Source organism: Panthera tigris, chromosome B1, assembly GCF_018350195.1.
Source record: "Panthera tigris isolate Pti1 chromosome B1, P.tigris_Pti1_mat1.1, whole genome shotgun sequence".
NCBI lineage: Eukaryota > Metazoa > Chordata > Mammalia > Carnivora > Felidae > Panthera > Panthera tigris.
In genome coordinates, this window is record NC_056663.1 from 152,184,762 (window position 1) to 152,205,360 (window position 20,599).

Sequence of the window (20,599 nt, forward strand, 5' to 3'; positions counted from 1 at the left end):
CCGCTTCATATTCTGTGTCTCCCTCTCTCTCTGACCCTCCCCCCTCCACACACTCTGTCTCTGTCTCTCTCAAAAATAAAAAAAAAAAAAAACATTAAAAAAATTTAAAAAATGTTTTTTTAATTGTTTATTTTTTGAGAGACAGAGAGAGACAGAGTATGAGTGGGGGAGGGGCAGAGAGAAAGGAAGACAGAATCTGGAACAGGCTCCAGGCTCTGGGTAAGCTGTCAGCACAGTGCCTGACTCTGGGCTCAAACTCGCAAACAGCGAGATCATGACCCCAGCCAAAGTCAGACATTTAGCCAACTGAGCCACCCAGGTGCCCCTAAAAAAAACATTTTAAAGACATGTAGGACTAAGAAACAGAGAACATACTTTAGCACTAGTTCACAAGCACTGAACTATTGATGAGTAGTGGAATAGATAGATGGAACAGCTTCAGTAGTAAGAGGAAATACTAGGGGATATTTAGTGACAGAGGCAGTAAAAGAGTTAATTTGATAAATAATTTTGATACTGATATACAAAGAATAGTACAATCATTCTATTTTTCTATTCAATTATTTTATATTTTTTAGAATTTTAAAGGTTTTCTGATTACACTCTATTCCATATTTGTGATGTGACTGCATTTTTAATATTTTCTGTATTAAGATAGCTTTCCTTTTTACCATCAACAACAATCAACATTCAAAATTATCATCGGCAGTGCTTTAAGTTTTCCCTTTAGAGTTAAACATTCTTTTTTTTTTTTCCAGAAGAATGTAGTTTGATATTTATTTAGTATAAAAGGTTTGTGCACAGTGTAACAAATACAGTTTTTACAAATCCGTTTTCAAAATGTGGTGGTTGTTTATTTGGGTTTCTAGTCTTAATTACTTCATCCATTAGCTTTTTTACCTCTTTGTGTCTGCTAACCACTCGGCTCATACAGTCTGGAAGTTTAGCTCCATTCAGCCCACTTCCACCTGGTTTGTGAAGACAACATAGTTTTTTCCTTCCTCACCCATTACTACTGTTAAGGTTCTAGTTGCCAGATGTTCCTTCTCTCCAGTAGGGTCAACTATGAGCAGAGTGTCATCAAATACAGCAAAAGAAGTTGCAACTGGATGAGTTCTAATATTCACATAACTTTTCTTCTTTAAATTAACTGCTGCTAAGGCAGTTTCTTCACTTATAGTAACTTCTGGTAGCTGTACACTTTTTTAAAGCTGCTAACAAAGCAAATGTACAGGCATCCAAGATGTTCCCGTCATAGTCAAGGCAAATGATATCACAATACAGAACACAAGAAAGCTTTCCTGGAGAAATGCATAAGTCCTCTTTCTGAATTATCTGTGTTTCAATGACATCTGCAATGAACTGGCTAGCCACTTGGGCCTCTTGCCCAGGAGGTCCAGACCGCAATCTCGAGGAACACAGACGTGGTAGATCCACATTAGGAACAACATATCCTTTATCAGGGGCATCCGTTGGTGGTGCTGCAAATTCTGCCTTAATTCCACAAATTAGTGTAGTATTTCCCAGCTTCACTAGAGTGGAACCATCTGCAGTACTGATTGAACCAATGTTGACACTTGTGGTTCTGAATTCACCACGTTCTCTTCCATCTGGATGGCAGTGCTCATTCAGTTTTCAAAATTATTCCAAACACAGGACAATTTATTCATTACTATTAATCCTCAAATAGAGAAATCCAAGTTTGCATTTATTACTTACAATATTGTCACATCTTTTGCTTTTCTAACACCCTCCCTTAATACATATTATTCCTAAATTTAGATCATTATTTATATTTTAGTGTTATTGGTTAAATAGTTGCTTTAGTTTTCAAAGTTTGTTGATTCAGCTTTGAGTACTAATTTGTTGTACAAAAACACTGTTTAGAATATTCTGAATCCTTGTGAAGTAGAATATTTATAAAAGAACCTATTAATGCATGCATTATGTAAGCAAAGGGTTTAATACTTAAATGTGTTATCAACAGACCTTTACTAAAGGAGATTTTAGACAAGCAGATTCTGATCTTCAAAGGTTAAAATATTCATAGTCTTTGTCCACACTTATGATGAAAAGGGAATTCTGTCTACAGAAGTTGTGTCGAGCCGAGTGGCATTAATGGTGAGTTCATTAAAAATTCCAGCTGCATCATTTGGATAAGCACTGAGCGGAGAAAGTGCTAAGGTGGAATTCTAGGACAATTGTACTAGAAAATTATAGCTTATTTGAGAGGAAAGTCATTTAGGTGACAAAGAGAACTCTGGAAATAGGATGAATATTTTTAAATCAACCCTATGGTTCACATAATCTTTTGCTCCAAATGAGTCAGTCCTATTAAATGCTAAAAATATACACATTACATTGCAATCACACCCACTTTATATCAAGTAAATTATACAATAAAAGCAATATTTTACTGCACCTAACATTCTTATACATTTATAAAACATTAAAATGTGCTCCTATAATAAAGGCATTATCATAGGGTTGGGTTTTGTTTTTGTTTTTTGGTTTTTTTAGAAACAGTCTCTTTACAAGGTCAAAATTAAGATTTTAATAATATTTTTCGTCAAGTAAGAGTGTGCTGTCACAGATTATTGAGAAAATATTTGCCTCATTGAACTTATTGAAAGACTTAGGATAAAAGATTAATATAATAATCCTCATTATATAGATCCAATTAACTAAATAACAAATTCACTTGTCACCATTTTTATGTTCATTCGTGTCTGTGCCTAACTTCTGTGTAATTTATCTCTTGGGAAAATTCAAGTATCTAAAACCACAATCAGATACAGAATTGTTCCATTGCCACAAGGAACTCTCTCATATTATCCCTCTATATTTACACACTCTTTTCCCTAACCTGGAGCAACTACTGACCTGTTTTTCATTTCTATATTTTTGTCATGTGTCAAATGCTATAAACAGAATTAAACAGGTTCTTTTGTTAGATTGATGTTTAATTTTCTCTAAGTATAGTGCCTTTGGGATCCATTCTATCTGTTGCATATATCAATACTCAGTTCTTTTTATTTTGAGTAGTATTTGGTTGTATGAATGTAGTAGTTTGTTTATCTATTCACCCACTGATGGACATTTGGGTGCTTTCAATATTTTGCTCTTACAAATAAAGCTGTTATCTTTGTGTAGGTATGTGTATAAACATAAGTTTTCATTTATTTAGCACATACTTTTGAGTTTCAAAATTATCTTTTATATTCTAAAGTCCTTTGCTAAGTGTTTTGCAAATATTTTGTTTCAGTTTTCAGTTTGTCTTTTCAGTCCCTTAATGAGATTTTCTTTTTCTTTGCAAAATGTTTTCAATTTTAATGCAGTTTAAGTTGTCAATGATTTAAAGATCCTGTCTTTGCTGTCATATGGAAGAACCTTTTGTCTTGCCCTAGGTCTGGGAGCTTTCTTCTATGTTTTCTTCTAGTGGTATAATAGTTCAATGTTTTACATTTTAATCATAGTCTATTTTTATTATAAAGGATATTGAATTTTATCACCCAACTTAATATTTTCTTTCAATTTGCTTCATGTGTTCTACAATCCTTTTGTTTTGTTTTCATTTTCCCTGCTCCATTTGGAATTGTCATACTTTATTATCTATTAGCCTCGCTGTTATTTTGGTTTCTTTTTTACTAATTCTACTGGTTACCCAAGAGATTATAATGTATACCTTTAAGATATTGAACATTCATATACATTGTTGAATTTAGGTTTGCTGATGTGAAGATATTTCATAGATAATTGAATGACTTTATGATATTTGAGCTCTTCCTGACTCATCTTCTATTGTTGTGATATATTTTAATTTTCTAGGTACTTTTAAGTAAAAACCCACAACTATAAATTTTTTTTAAAATTTTTAATGTTTATTTATTTTTGTGAGACAGAGAGAAACAGAGTGCGAATGGGTGAGGAGCAGAGGGAGAGGGAGATACAGAATCGGAAGCAGGCTCCAGGTTCTTAGCTGTCAGCATAGGGCCTAACAGGGGGCTTGAACTCCCAAACCATGAGATCATGACTTTAGCCAAAGTTGGACACTTAACCAACTGAGCCACCCAGGCACACCCCAACTACTATAATTTTATATGGCCAATATTTATTTAGATTTATCATTTTCACTGTAATTTAGTTAGTACCTCTAATGCTGCTCTTATAACTGTGATCATTATCATTCTTCCTGAAGAATATCTTTAGTAATTTATTCTAGTTCTGTCATATTCATTCTAAATATATTCATTTAACATTTATTTTGGAAAATACTTTTTACAGGAAAAAATAATTCCATATTGGCAGTTATATTTGTCTTCATTTCACAAAATTTCATTATTTTGATATTTGACTCCCTTGTTTCTAAAAGTCCACTACAGTCTTCTGAAATTAATGTGCCTTTTCTCTGGCTCATATGAAATTTGTCTTTTGTTTGATTTTCACTGTCGGAAAATGATACAGTTATGATTGTTTCTGTTTATCCCGCTTTGGGTTTAGAGTATAATCTGAGTCTTCTGTTTTGTATAAATATTTTATTTGAAAATTATCATAATCTCTTTAACAGTTGGTTTTCCATTATTCTCTTTGTATTCTCCTGGGACACACACCCATTTCCATATTTTTCTTCTGAGAGGTTTCAACTATCTGCTAAAATTCTCAACTTTGGTTTTTATTTCTTTGAACATACAAAGATCATTTTTTAAATGTATGTGTCTGATAATTCTGTTATGTGGATATTCAGTTTATCTGTTTCGAATGTCTGTTGTTTCTTTGGATTTGATTACATGTCTTTTTTTTATTAAATTTTTTTTAACGTTTATTTATTTTTGAGACAGAGAGAGAGAGCATGAACGGGGGAGGGGCAGAGAGAGAGGGAGACGCAGAATCGGAAGCAGGCTCCAGGCTCTGAGCCATCAGCCCAGAGCCCAAGGCCGGGCTCCAACTCATGGATCTTGAGATCATGACCTGAGCTGAAGCCGGACGCTTAACCGACTGAGCCACCCAGGCGCCCCTGATTACATGTCTTTACTCCTGTTACACCCTTACATTTCTGACCTAGTGCAGAAAAATGTGTATGAAAAACTTGTAAAGATAACTTGAGGCATAGAATGATATTAACTTCTTTTCAAACTGACTTATCTTCCTGCAGAAGGACTAATGATGTTATTTGGTCTGGGTCATCTTAATCCAATTGATGATTGAAATGATTTCAGGCTGAGCTCTAGCACCTATAAAGACAGATCTACTCATGCTTCATCATTGTTCCTAGGGTGTAACTCTTCTAGGTCTCAACCCAAAACCTGGAGATTTTATAAGGCTATCTCTGTCTTTGAAAAATACCAACCAACAATTTTTGTCCTTCCATTCTCAGGCACCCTCAAAAAATTTAGTCTTCTTTCCAGGGTGCTATCAGACTTCATATCCTAAGGGCGCCTGGATGGTTTAGTAAGTTAAGTGGCTGACTTCGGCTCAGGTCGTGATCTCATGGTTCATGGGTTCAAACCCCTCATTGGGCTCTGTGCTGCCAGCTCAGAGGCTGGAGCCTGCTTCAGATTCTCTGTCTCCTCCTCTCTGCCCCCTCCCTCTCTCTCTCTCTCTCAAAAATAAACATTAAAAAGAAAAAGACATACCCTCACATCCTAGATTCAATCACTATTCCAGAGTCCTGATTAAAATATCTTGGCCTTCTAATTCTTCAATGACTCAGTAGCTCTTTGAACACTGAAAAATATTTTGATCAATTTATCTTGCTGATCTCATTACAGTGTTTATTTGAATAACCTAGAATAAAACTCTCCATTACATATTATTCATATAATGGTTAAATTAAGAGAAAAACTTCTTTAAGTATTATATTAGCTTCAATACTTCTCATTCAGTAAAAAGTGATATTACTATTAGGAAATGCTCTCATAATTTAATAGCTCTCCCATCATTAGAAGGTTAAGGTCAACACTACATTATTTTGTCAGTAATTTTCAACAACTATGAAATGTGCAATTTATTTTGTTTTCAACTGTCAACTGAAATTTTTTTTAAATTTTTTTTAAAGTTTATTTATTTTTGAGGCAGAGAGAGACAGAGCATGAATGGGGGAGGGTCAGAGAGAGGGAGACACAGAATCCGAAACAGGCTCCAGGCTCTGAGCTGTCAGCACAGAGCCCAACGCGGGGCTCAAACTCAAGACCGCGAGATCATGACCTGAGCCGAAGTCGGCCGCTTAACCGACTGAGCCACCCAGGCGCCCATCAACTGATATTTAAAAAAAAAGATATGAAGTCCACACTATCCTAATAATAATAGGACTAAAAAGTTTTTTTTTTTTCAAGAGAGAATGAAATGCATTAAGCATAGTCTAAGCACAAAGATTCTAATCAATTTGCAACAATTGCAGCTGTGTGTTTCAATTTATATTTCTAAAACATCTTATTGTCTTCCTCCTTTTTCAATTTAGACATATCCCAAGTTGAATATTCCACATAAGTTCCAAAAACAAATCTCAATTACCTAGCTTTCCTAGTATCATTGAATTTTACATTTTGAGCCATACATTAGTTCAATACAGTGAATGAACATTCTATAAAGCAAAAGCAAGAAAATGATATTGGAAACAAGTTGGAATTTAAAAGTAGTGTGTGTGTGTGTGTGTGCGCGCGTGTGTGTGTCTTCAAAGTAAAAAAAAAAGTATATATGCTTATTTTGAATATATAATTTCCAGTAAATTTTGGTTTATAATGGACTTCCTAGTCTTTGTAAATTCATCTGATTTGCTGGGGCTTATAAGCAGCATATTTATTTGTTTCTTTAGCTTTGGTTTTGAATTTGTTCTTGTTTAGTAGGAGAAGAAAAAATCCTTTTTCAGAAGTGTGTCTAATTATTATTTTTCTCTATCTGGCTCTTTATTTATTCTGAAACTACTTTTTTATTACTTTCTGGGTTTAATAAAACACCTCTATTCCTTTTTTTTTTTCTACTTGCACCCAGATAGACTTTTTTTTAAAAATGCATTGTCCAAAAATTATTCTTATCATTCTCTAATGCTTTCAGGTCAGGGTACAGCCTTCATACTTTGGTACTATTTTAACCCCCATGTTTCAAGTGCACAATATTTGTGATAAAATATTGGGTGCCCTAGAACATATTACTGTAAGCTAGCAGATTCTCCTGATTTATTTTTAGGGTATGATGGAGATAAAACTGTAGTTTAATTTCCTGATTCAAAGAAACTTCATATTTGTGATAGCATTTTTATTAACTTAATAAAGAGTGACATATGATCAAGGTTAACTATTGTTCATAACATTTTTCATTACTGATATATTACTGGAAGACTTGCTCAGAATTGACCTGACTAGATCAGATGGCATTGAAATAAATATTTTGAATATTTTGTTTTAATAGAACAATTATTCTAATTATTCTGGAATATTAACCAGACTCTATTATCAGACATTCAAAAGTAGTAAACATTTTTTTCTTTACATTTGAATAATCAGGCATGTTGTATGCCATAAATTAATATAGTCCATCAGTAAAAGGTTTGTTTGACACTGAATTTGTCAGATGTTGCATGTTACCCTCATATAAAAGTCTTTTTTGGCTAATGAGATGATAAATACTGTTAAATGAAAAAAAAATCTAAATAAACCTACATATATAAATATTTATACATGTGTGTATATATATATATACATATATAGTTCTATATATAATATATGAATATATATCATATTATAAAGATGCAGTTGCATAAAATTCTCACAAGAGATAACAACATAATTTTTAATCAATGTGCACACCTGTATATTTGAGTAAAACATGTGCAGCTTTACATTTTCTTTCTTAGAAAATGATGAAAATTGGCAAAGACAAAGCAAAGCAGTAATGGCAGTTGAATTTATCATTGTCATGTTTGTATCCTTTCTCTTTGAACACTCAGAGGTAAATTATTTTCCTTTTTTCTCTCTGAAATTCCAGAGAGTGACTTTAATCTTGTTTTAGCATCAAAACAAAACCAAATAATGGACAGTTATAAGATTTAGAAAACTATCAGAAAAATAGTCAGCTGGTGAAACTTCATGCAATCAAACGCCTTGTTTCCACTTATCTTTCCAAATCTTATGATTATTTCTCTATAGATCAGATATCTCTCTCCACATATATGGTTGACTCTGTTTCAGAATTCAGAAGACAATCCTTTCAACTACCTACTTAGACTCATTAGAATCAAGGTCTAAAATTTCCAAAAGAAAGAACTAAATTATTTCTATTTGAATCAGTGTCAAATCAATTGAATTCAAGATGACACAGCCATATAAAGATTAAAAAAAAAAAAAAAGATACTGTAGCCAATTCCATTCAGTGACAGAGACAGTTTACATAGAAGATGGAATGTATATGGGACTGAGGAGACACAAAGAAATAGGTTTATAATGGTTTGATTAGTTAAATAAAAGTTCCTTTGTGAAGAAATCATTACATTAAATTCAACATTTTTATTTTTTTATTATTATTTTTTTAATGTTTATTTATTTTTGAGAGAAAGAGAGAGAGAGACAGAGTGTGAGCAGGAGAGGGGCAGAGAGAGAGGGAGACATAGAATCTGAAGCGGGCTCCAGGCTCTGAGCTGTCAGCACAGATCACGATGCAGGGCTCGAACCCACGAGCTGTGAGATCATGACCTGAGCCGAAGTCAGACACCCAACCGACTGAGCCACCCAGGTGCCCCAATATTTTTATTTTAAATTCACCATTGATAATTGTTCTTTCCTTAAGTCTTTACTAGTTCTTCCAAGGAAGACTTCTTGTTAATTTTGTTAGCACACAGTCTAATACATTTTAAATAATAGATAATGCTACCTATCCAATTTACCAGTTCATTCAGTAGGCTGCCGGTGGACATGCTTATTATGTTTACATGGAAATCTTAATAACATTCTATTATTTTTTTATTTATATCACCTTCTTTCAGGTATTTTTGGCTGAATACACAGGACCTTTGCTGATATATCTCCTCTTTTATTTGAGGATCCCATACATATATGACATGAAAGAGAGCTCTAGAAGATTGCGCCACCCAGTGGTACAGTAAGTAATACGTATCATATCTATAGGTTAGGAGGAGATAAAACTAGCACACAGATATTAAGGTTGTTTATAAGCTCAAAGAGGATGACAGTTATAGAAATATATTTTAAGTAACTTTAAATAATGTATACACACCAACTTGCAAATTTATATACAAAGAACTATTAAATATACCTTAAAGTGGAGGTAATATAAGTTCATAATGATCACAGTAGGAGAAATCTGGAAATTTAAAAATATCACAAAAAGGTTAAGATTATAAAGTTGAGAGGTCATATATAGGGCTGAAGATGTAATAGTAAATAAAATATAGTAAAATACATACTTCTCTAAAAATATGGGCAAAATTTGTAGGAAAGAAACAATGACACTTAAACAGGAAAAAATAGGTTTACTTTTTTTTTAATATTCGTTTATTATTTTGAGAGAAAGACAGAACCCGAGTGGGGGAGGGGCAGACAGAGGGGGAGACACAATCTGAAGCAGGCTCCAAGCCATGAGCTGTCAGCACAGAGCCCAACGCGGGGGCTCAAACCCACAGACTGTGAGATCATGACCTGAGCCAAGTCGGACACTTAACTAAGCCACCCAGGCACTCCCCCTAAAAAAGTTTTATAAGTTACCTTTAGTTGGTCAAAATCCAAAATTAAATTTTACTTTAAAGTGAAAAGTAAAAATAAGGTACACAAAAGGATGAGGGCAGTTATCAAAGCAGAATATATAGCATACTGTGAAAATAATCTTTGTCTCTCTGTCTCTCTGTCTCTGTCTGTCTCTGTATTTCTCTCAGCTTACTACCAAATTAAAGAGAAAGAATAATTATTCAAGATGCTAAACTGAGATGTATTGTTAGCAATTTGTTAAGAAAAAAAAAAGAACCTGATTTAATGACTAAACTCTAAGTGAAATAAGGAACAAAATTTAAGGAAAGACTAAATTCAGGGGAGCCTGGGTGGCTCGGTCATTTGAGCATCTGACTCGTAATTTCGGTTCAGGTCATGATCTCACAGTTTGTGAGATCGAGCACCACCTGGGGCTCTGCTCTGACAGCGTGAAGCCTGCTTGGGATCCTTTCTCTCCCTCTCTCTCTGTTCTTGCCCAACTCACACATGCTCTCCCTTTCTCTCTCTCTCCCTTTCTCTGTCTCAAAATAAATCAACTTAAAAAAATAAGCACAATTTAGGTCATAGGAATACTAGAAGATAGAGAGTGATTTCACTTCTGACTTTCTCATCTCAAATCAAGCTTTCCCTTACCCTTAATTTCTCTGCCACAGCCACACTGGTCTTTCTTGTCCTGATACCTACCATGTTCCCTTTCTCACAAGGACATTTACACATGCTATCCTTCTTCTCCCATCTCAATTACTCATTTCTTCTTTCTTATTTAAACTTTAAAAAAAGTTCAGTATTTCTTATTCTGGGTGGCCATTCCTATTCTTTGTACGACAAGCATGCTACTGAAATGTTCTTCCTTTATGCAATTTATTACTTTAAAATTATATGTTCACATAATCACTTGTTTGTATCTTTCCCTCTACAAAGTTCTATGATGGGTCTATTTTCATGTTCAGTTTATCGTCACTGTTTAACATGACCTGGTTTACAAGAAGTACTCAGTAAAAGTGTTTTGAATGATTAGAAGGATGAACCAATTACAAACATATTTATTTTACATTGGGCACTTTTAGATTATAAAAGAGAAGAACCTAACTTGGATGGGAGTTCTGAGCTGGCTTTTCTAAGAAAGTGGCATATCAACCATTTTCTTTGTTTTCTGGAAGGATGAGTCAGATTTTAACTAGCAAATCTTCATGTGGAAATTATTTGTGGTACAAAGAAATTTGGTGCTTTGTAGGAGCAGAAAAATAAGTGAACTAATTTAACCATGGCTTGAACTAAAATTTCTTATTTAGTGATCTGCTACATAGCTGGGCATAACCTCACTTTATGCTTTCTTATAAAATGGAAAATTTTCTCACTCAAGGATTTATAGAAATACTCCTAACAAAGAACCAACAAGGTAGGAAAGATACTGATTCCCTCATCAATCCTTTAAGCTCATAAGACATCTTCCTAAATTAGAACTTCACTTTTGTTTTTCTTACTGTCTAGAAAGCTCTGCCCCCAGATATCCACACTTGTTTTCTCACTTCTCACAGAATTCATCTGTTACTCATAGATATACGCACATAGAACATGCCCCTCTCCTGATAGACGCAAACTTATATTTTTATGAATTAATGAACAATAATAAATTCCCTGGGATTTAGCCAGGTTGATTTGTGTTTGTTTTCCCTAAAGTCACTGATATCATTAACCAGAAATCACTAATTCATTTTGTTAAAATAAACTCCCAGGGGAGAATCAGTGTTTGATTTTACATAGAGTAAATGACATGATCTGTATGTTCAAACTTTATTGGCTTAAGTATGCAATTCTTGATCCATATTGATTATCTTGAATAGAAGTCAGTTTTTGAAATTTAGGATTTTAACAAATGCAGTACAGATTTTAATGGAAATATATTTTAAGCATAAGGAAGAATATATATTTCTGTAAATCACATCTGACATTTACTTTTAAAATAATAGTTTCATAAATGGCAAGAGAGATGTTAACTTAGAACAACAGCAACAAAACAAATACTCAGAGATAAACAAGACATTACAATTTGTTAGGTAGGCAAAAACCAAACATAAAACCAACTAAACAAAACAAAAAAGCTGTCCTGACTCCATAAAAAATGAAGTTCAAACTTTTTCAATGTGTGGTTCTTGTTGAAGGAAAACCAAACAATGAAAAAGTTATTCTGAATATTATAAAATGTCAAATGAAGTCTAAGTAGGTTTTGGATATTTTTAAAACTTGTAAATTTTCCCCTCTGACACCCATTAGTTTGTTCTCTGTATTTACAGGTCTGATTCTGCTTTTTGTGTGTTTGTTTATTCATTTGTTTTGTTGTGTTTTTGTTTTCATTTATTTTTTTTTTTTAAGATTCCACAGAGTGAAATCATGTGGTATTTGTTTTTCCCAATCTGACTTATTTCACTTAGCATAATAGCCTAGGTCTATCCATGTAGTAGCAAGTGGCAGAGGGGAAGGGAAGAAAGCGGGGGGGGGGGGCAAAATGGGTTAAGTAGAGAGGGAGACACAGGCTTCCGGTTACAGAATAAACATGCCACAGGAGTAATAGGCACAGTATAAAGAATATAGTCAATGATATTGTAATAGCATTGTATGATGATAGATGACAGCTATATTTGTGGTGAGCATAGCATAATGCACAAACTTGTTAAATCACCATGTTGTACACCTGAAATTAATATAACATTGTATGTCAACCATACTCAAACAAAACAAAAGTGTACATTTTCTGCTTCATTCTTGAGGCATTTTGATATGAGTCCATCTATTGTTTTATGTATTCTTGGGGTAGGTGTGAGCATATAGCTTACGACTGGTATTATAAAATATTTTGAGTGTCATCAGAAGTAAACTTATAGAAAGTGTTGTAATAGTACTTTTATTGTGAAATAAATTTAGAAATTTCTAGCATAACAATATTGAAATAAACATTAGTGTTTGATTATTAGAAACATTTCCTAATAAATATTGTAGCAAACTAAATAAAAATAAATAATAAAACGTCCTATACAGAAGGCAAGCCAGACCTTTGGAAGTGAATTTAATGTTCATTTTTTATCTTCTTTCTAGTGTGGCTTGCTTCTGTCATTGTATACACTATATCCGCTATCTTTTGGAAACCTTATTTGTCCATAAAGTTTCTGCAGGACATACACCTTTGAAAAATTTGATAAAGGTGGGATTGATATGTTTTGTCATTTTAATTACTATTGAGAAATTTTGTGTATTGGGTCATCCATAAAATAATGCAATCATCTTTATTTCCCTTATGCTTAGATTCTTCCGTTCAACTGTATCAGCACATCATAAACCTCTGCTCCTGAAATGCCACTTCCTCCGTGACCTTTTTCACTGGAGCTGCCCTCAACCAATGACCCTACATAAAAGATTTGCCATGTCCTTTATGTTACAGGCCACATAGGCTCAGGCACATTTGATTTTGGAAGTACTTAGCATTGAATTCAGACTCTTTAAGTGCCACTTGAAGAGGAGGGATGTCATATATGAACTTTGTGTAAATATAGGTCTGTGTGACCTATATTTGAAATGATGAAACTACATTCTGTATTGATGACAGTTGTCAGTGTGATGACAGTGTCTTTGCTCTTCCAAAAATGGTGAATGCAGGAGTTAATAACCATCCCATCAAAGAGCTGTCAAGAAAATGGGAAGTTTTATGAAATATTAAAGTGGAAATGTACATGATATAACATACTGCAATTCAATTTTCCAGTACTAATTCCAATTTAATATTGACTTTCAATAGGAAGTATTTCCTTATTGAAGATTTCCTGGGTTTTGTTTTTTTTTTTTTTGGCGAATACCTGTTTTGTAAAAATTTCAACAAGCCATTCTATTATTGTCATTGTATTAAAACAATAAACCCTAAAACTCTTAGAAACCTCAAAACTCATTTAGACTAGCTGCTTCTATTCTGCAGAAGACACTAAGATTTATCGTATCAGTACAAGATCAGTATTACAGCCTAGGACTTTTAAAACTAGGACATTTCCCTTTATATTCTATCAAGACAGGTTTTACTACTGATTAAATAACTCATTATTTTATTCATTTACTGATGGAAAATGAATATTAATATATTTTATGTAATACATTATTATTTTATGCTTTCATTCATATATATTACTTGATACGACAAAACCACTCTTGAAAGATATTTTTAAAATATATTGTTACATTTGTCTTATATCCTAAATTCCCATTTATATTAATAAGGATTGAGCAAAGTAATGCATTTCCTTAGTGGTATCAGATAGGTACTTGTAAAATGCTACTTCATTGGGTGAGGAAGTGTTTCATTTATCTGGCTTAGACCATTTTATACCATTTTTCATATTAAAAAAAGCTGCAGTTTGGCATATAAGTATATGGGATGATTTCAAATGATATGATAATATATATATATATACATTATATATATATATAATATATATATATATATATTCCCTAACTTTTATTATGTTTTATTTGCAGGGCTGTGCCTTTTATTGGGGATTTACTTCTTGGATTGCCTACTATATTAATCACCCACAGTATACACCACCATGTATGTATGATTTCTTTCTAATTAAATCCATACTAAATTGCCAACATCAAGACTTTCTTCTAAACTACACAGAAGCTATAAAACATGGTACACTTAAAAAATAAGCAAATAATGAAAAAAATGTCAATTTTAAGTTGCTTCTGTATAATCCTCCATTAAATTTTTATGTATACTTAAAGACCATTTTGACATTGGTTTATTTTCTTTCCATAGGAACTCTAACAAATATATGAGTTGGTTGTAAATCTCCAAAGTGACAGATAGTAAAAATGAAAGGGTGAAGATTAAAAAGAAAAATTCTGTATCATCACACAATCACATGAAATCAACTATCAGGATTTAAAAAATAAACAATTAATATAAATATGTAGTTAAAATATTAAATATAATTCAGTAAGAAGCAATTTGTTTCTTTAACATACTATTTTCTATTTATAACTTTATAAAATATCCTGGCCATTGACTCAGCTGAAGCAATTTGTTGGAAAGCACAATGGACCAAACCTAAATTCTCAGTTCCTAAAACTGGAGGGAAATAGCTGTACCTAACAAAGGATTCCATTTCTTTTATTTACTCTGGACTTTTCTCTCCTCAGCTTTTGCTGCAGCTCACAAGGCACACACGGGGTTCTAGTGCGAAAGGGCTGAGGTTTCAAATTTAATTGATAATTATTTTTTGTGATCTATTTCTGGTGTTTTTAAAGTTTGAAATAAATAGAAATGAATAGAGTATTCAAGCTTCATTTTAGATTTTACAAAATCAGTTAAACTCTCTTAATACATACTTGAAGTACCAACACAGAATCTTTGTTAAGATCAAGAAATCTAGTCAAGATTGCTAAGTGTATATCATTGCAATGTTCAAAACTTTAATTCTTCCAAATACTAACGACTATGAATATTGAAGAGAGAAATTTCCTAACATCTTATAACTCTGATACTTAAAGATATGTTATCAGAATATTTACCTACTAACTTCAGAACATTAACAGATAGATACTTTTGCTCCATAGTATATTTAAGAAGAGGAGACTCTGAAAAATGTTACATTCACATATGTGATACAAAATAGAGGCTGATTGTTATTAACATATGTAAAGTATTTATTGAAAAGGAAATGTTTGTCAAGAAATGTAAAAATGCCATTAAGAAACATTATGATGTGTCAATAGTCCCTATTATAGATTAGGAAAATGAGACCCTGAAAGTCTAACTTTACTGGCTCAAGACTCTCAAATGCATAAGGTGTAAGTAGGAATCAAATTCCGTGAACATATATATAGCCCTATAATGCTGATCCCAGCTGGAAAGTGAATATCATGAGAATATTTTCATGAGAATATCATGAGAATACCTTGAGAATATCAAGAGAAGCCCTATTCTCAACAAATTTGACTGCATAAAATTAATGGCATCTGTACATTTACACACATTAAATAAAACACAACATATTATTATGTATTTCTGACACATATACCATTAAGGAGGTCATTTTTCTTACTTCTCAAAAATATTTAAAAGTAAATAGGAAAAAAATTGTCATAATTGAAAACTGCCCAATGGCAGGCATATTCCATTAACTGCAAACTGTATGCATATGTTCAGAAAATTCAATACATATGTTTAGTATCAGCAGCTAGCAAGGAAAAATGGCCTTTGTAAAAATTCAAAATGTGAAATATTATAAAAATTATAAAAATATTACAGAAAATTTTAATGATGGCTAGATTTTTTTCTGGAAAGTTTGTTTCAAGTTATACTATCTGTAAGTTTGCTTACTGGAAATAAACATTTAAAATATTTAAAAATTATAATCTCTGTCCCAGTACCTGTTTTAATCATACAGTTATTTATTCTCATTAAAAAATGAAAACAAGGTATATCTTCACTGTCCTGATACATGAAATGTTCTGAACCCTTCTCTTGTGTATGTTAGTATCTATTCATTTTCTAAATCAGAGTGCAATCATGTACTCAGACAGTCCTTCCTGATCTCCTTGATTAAAATAAATCCTTCATTTTAGCTCTTACATTAAATAGTATATAGGTCTTTCTTAGTAACACTTACCAGGGTTGCAAACTCCCATTTGTTATCTTGTGATTATTATTTGTTTCCTTGTCAGACAATAATTTTTATTAAGATAAGAGTTGCTTTTGGCTTAAGTTTAATTGATTTATCACAAGCACATAGTATAGTGCCTATTATATAAATTCTTAATAAGTATTGTTGAATGAATGAAGTTTTGTCTAATAGTAGGTACAAATAAAAAAATATTTTGATTTAGCTATAGAAGAATGTTTAATTATATGGTAAATGTGCTTAGTTATATGGCAAAGAGATATTAAAGAATAATTGATTATAAGAATGTTTTACCACATACTATAAAAAGTATAGAGAAAATATGTATATTTCCAAGGGAAAATCTGAATTTTAATAGATTTACAATGGATAATGGGATTTTTATGCATTTTATTTCTCTTTTTACTTTTATCTATTTCCCAAATTTTCTCCATTAATGTATTTTATTTCATAATTAGATACATGTACTTTATAAAAACAAAATCGCCAATAATTCTACATGTTTTATATATGAATATACACATATATATATTCATACATAAATCCTTATATAACTTTTGACTATATTATACTTTCAAATTTCTAGCCCATGGAAATAGAACTTCTATAAATGTCTTACAAAGAAAGATGTTTGAAGTTGTGTTACTTATCATACATAAAATTAAAGTTACACTAATTATGCAGCAATTAGATAATATTTAATGTTTACAGCTAGCCATATTACACATTATAATGCATATGCTGTCATAGATTTTACAATGAATGCTTAATAGTATTGGAAAAGTCTTTAAATATATCCTTATAAAATATGCAAGATTTAAAATGAGACATTATATTTTTTACTTGTAAATGTGTTTACATAAATACAATTTATATGTACACACCCTCACATAAATCTATAAAAAATGCAACTATTAATACAGCTCATGAGCTTATCAGAAAATTTTATTTTTAGTACTTTTTTATATTACAACTTTTCTGCCATCAGAAAGGTGACTTTAAGGTACTCTCTTAAATGCTAATTTATTAATTACTCATATATGATTTGGGAACTGATATAATCTATATTTTTCTTTAAGATGAGAACATTAAATCTTACCTCATATATTTTTTCTAGATGATAAATATAAAATACTTACAATATTACCTATTATAAAACATCAATGAAAAAAATTATTATTAGCATGTCTCTTTTTGTTGTTAAACATTAAAAAACAAGACATATGGTCAAATGCAATCATATATTAGTCCGTATGGTATGTATGTATTTATTTATTTATAAAGGAATCATTTTCCTTTTCTTTTCATTTAAATTTTAGTTAATATACATACAGTGCAATACTGGTTTGAGAAGTAAAATTCAGTAATTCATCACTTACATACAATACCCAGTGCTCATCACAAGTGCCCTTTTTAATACCCTTTAACCATCTAGCCCATCTCCCACCCACCTCCCTCTGTCAACCCTCAGTTTGTTCCCTATCATTGAGTTCCTTGTAGTTTGTTTCCCTTTCTTCTCTTCCCCCCTTATTATATGTTGATCTGTTTTGTTTCTTAAATTCCACATATGAGTGAAATCATATGACATTTGTTTTTCTCTGATTGACTTACTTCGCATGGCATAATACATTCTGACTAAAAGGGTAAAAGATCTGTACTCTGAAAACCATAGAATACTTACGAAAGATTTTGAAGAGGACACAAAGAAATGGAAAAACATTCCATGCTCATGGATTAGAAAAACAAATATTTTTAAAATGCCTATACTACCTAAAGCAATCTGCACATTTAATGAAATCCCTATCAAGATACCACCAGCATTTTTCACAGAACAAACTAGAACAAACAATCCTAAAATCTGTATGGAACCACAAAGACTCTGAATAGCTAAAACAATCCTGAAAATGAAAACCCAACTGGAGACATCATGATTCCAGATTTTAAGCTAGATTACAAAGCTGTAGTCATCAAGACAGTATGGTACTGGCACAGAAACACACATACATCAATGATGTGCTTTTAAAGTGACAAATGAGAAATTAAATCTGCCTTCAAAGAATTTTATAATACCAATTAAAAGTAGATTCCATTTGTATTCTAAATATCATTAGGTAACTAGAAGAAAAGTTCATGTGGAAAGCAAAAATATTTCATTCTTTTAAATTTCAAATGTATTACCCCAAAAGGTCAATTATATACAGCATAGTACTTTGGATTAGAGGATAGTAATATCCAATAAACACTGCTTCAATTATGTTTATAGCAAGACAATCCAAAATGTGAATGCATGCATTACATCTTCTTTTCCTACTTTCTAGCATTTGGAAACCGGCAAGTCACAATATCTGCTATCAATTTTTTGGTATGTATTATTTATATTTTTTTACTATTCATGCTCTAATTGAAGTGTTATTAAAAATGCAAAACAAATATTTGAGGATTTGCCATGTACAAAATATGATATCTTTTTATATTATGTAATTAATGCTATTAAGTGAAGTAGGTCAAACAACTTCCCAAAATCAAGCCATTAGCTCTCTAAATCTTTTTTTTTTTTTAGTTCTCTAAATCTTTTAAGTTTATTTATTTACTTTTACAAGAGAGAGAGAAAGCGCTCACATATGTGCAAACTTGTGCCCAAGTGGGGAAGGACAGAGAGAGAGACAGATTCCCAAGCAGGCTCCATGCTGTCAGCACAAAGCCTGACATGGAGCATGATCCCACCAGTCGTGAGATCCTGACCTGAGCGGAAGTCAAGAGTCAGGCGCTTAACTGACTGAGCCTCCCAGGCACCCCAAATCTCTAAATATTTTAATCAAAATGTTCTACTTATCTATAAAGAATGATTAAAATTTTTGAAGTATAGTAAACTTTGAAAAAAAAATCATACTTAGTAGTTCTTCCTATTGTCTGCACACTTATAAACCCCTAACAGCAAAAAGTTTTACGAATCTAAAAGATGAACATTTAAAAAACACTTTGGTGGGGTGCCCGGGTAGCTCAGTCCATTAAGCTTCTGACTTCAGCTCAGGTCATGATCTTGCAGTTTGTGAGTTTCAGCTCCATGGCAGGCTCTGTGCTGACAGCTCAGAGCCTGGAGCCCGCTTCGGATTCTATGTGTCTCTCTCTTTGCCCCTGCCCCACTAGCTCTTGGTCTCTCTCTCTCTCTCAAAAATATACAAGCATTAAAACTGTTAAAAAATAATAATAATAAAATTAAAAAAATAAAAAAACACTTTGGCATAATTGTTAATTAACTAATTCTGAATGAAAACAAAATCTGCTTTTTTTAATGAATTACAGATCTTTTCTAATTGTTTTCAATCCAGTTATTTAGATAAATCTGTTTAACTTTACATATGCATTGTTTGGATTGGGTACACATCCATCTGAGCACAAAAGATTATTTAGTTTTTCTGTAATGCATTATTTTATGAGACACATATTTTACTTCATATACCATATAGTTCCACCATATAACGCATACTTTTATTCTTTGTTCATGTTCTTCCTCATTCCTGTCCTTGATAGATTAACTCTCATGATTCCTGTCCCTGATGTATTGATAAATTCCCTTGATTCATATATAAGTCTACATCCTTTGTGAAGTTTGTATTAGACAACTTACACTCCCACATTCATACAAGGCACAAATGACACACCACACTTTGTTAAAAGGTCTCATGTAAACCTGGGTGTGTGTGTGTGTGTGTGTGTGTGTGTGTGTGTGTGCGTATTTTAATGAATAGTTTATATAATAAGGTTCTCTACTTGTTGGCTGTGGTGGAGGCAGGTCATGCTTTAATATTTTTAACACCTGGTCTTGCACATAGTAGAAATACTACTTTCTTGGGTGAATAATAAAAACTATTTCTTTATTTATAATTTCTTTTTTTAATATTTATTTATTTTTGAGAGAGAGAGAGTGGGGGATAAGGGGAGGGAAAAAAGGGGACAGATTATCTGAAGTGGGTTCTGTGCTTATGTCAAAGAACCCAATGCAGGGCTTGACCTCACAAACCCTGAGATCATGACCTGAGCCAAAGTTGGATGCTTAACCGACAGCCACTCAGGAGCCCCCCTCTTTATTCATAATTTCTTAAGGGAATGTATTAGAAGTATATCACCACCTTTTAATTTTCCACATGTTTATATTATTCATAGATAGTAAGGCTTCAGTTTATTTACTTTGATGCCTTTATTGCTAATCTACAT

General features: G+C 32.3%; 1 protein-coding gene and 1 pseudogene across 1 annotated transcript in view; one reads left to right on the top strand and one right to left on the bottom strand.

Moving 5' to 3' along the window:
* TECRL (trans-2,3-enoyl-CoA reductase like) overlaps positions 1-20,599 on the top strand; it is a 101,738-nt gene that overhangs the window by 67,203 nt on the left and 13,936 nt on the right. The window contains exons 5-8 of the mRNA XM_007086898.2: positions 8,975-9,090; positions 12,807-12,912; positions 14,232-14,304; positions 18,703-18,746. Of these exons, the coding sequence (XP_007086960.1) occupies positions 8,975-9,090; positions 12,807-12,912; positions 14,232-14,304; positions 18,703-18,746 (339 nt within the window). The remainder of the gene's footprint in view (positions 1-8,974; positions 9,091-12,806; positions 12,913-14,231; positions 14,305-18,702; positions 18,747-20,599) is intronic.
* LOC102957225 lies at positions 781-8,905 on the bottom strand (annotated as a pseudogene).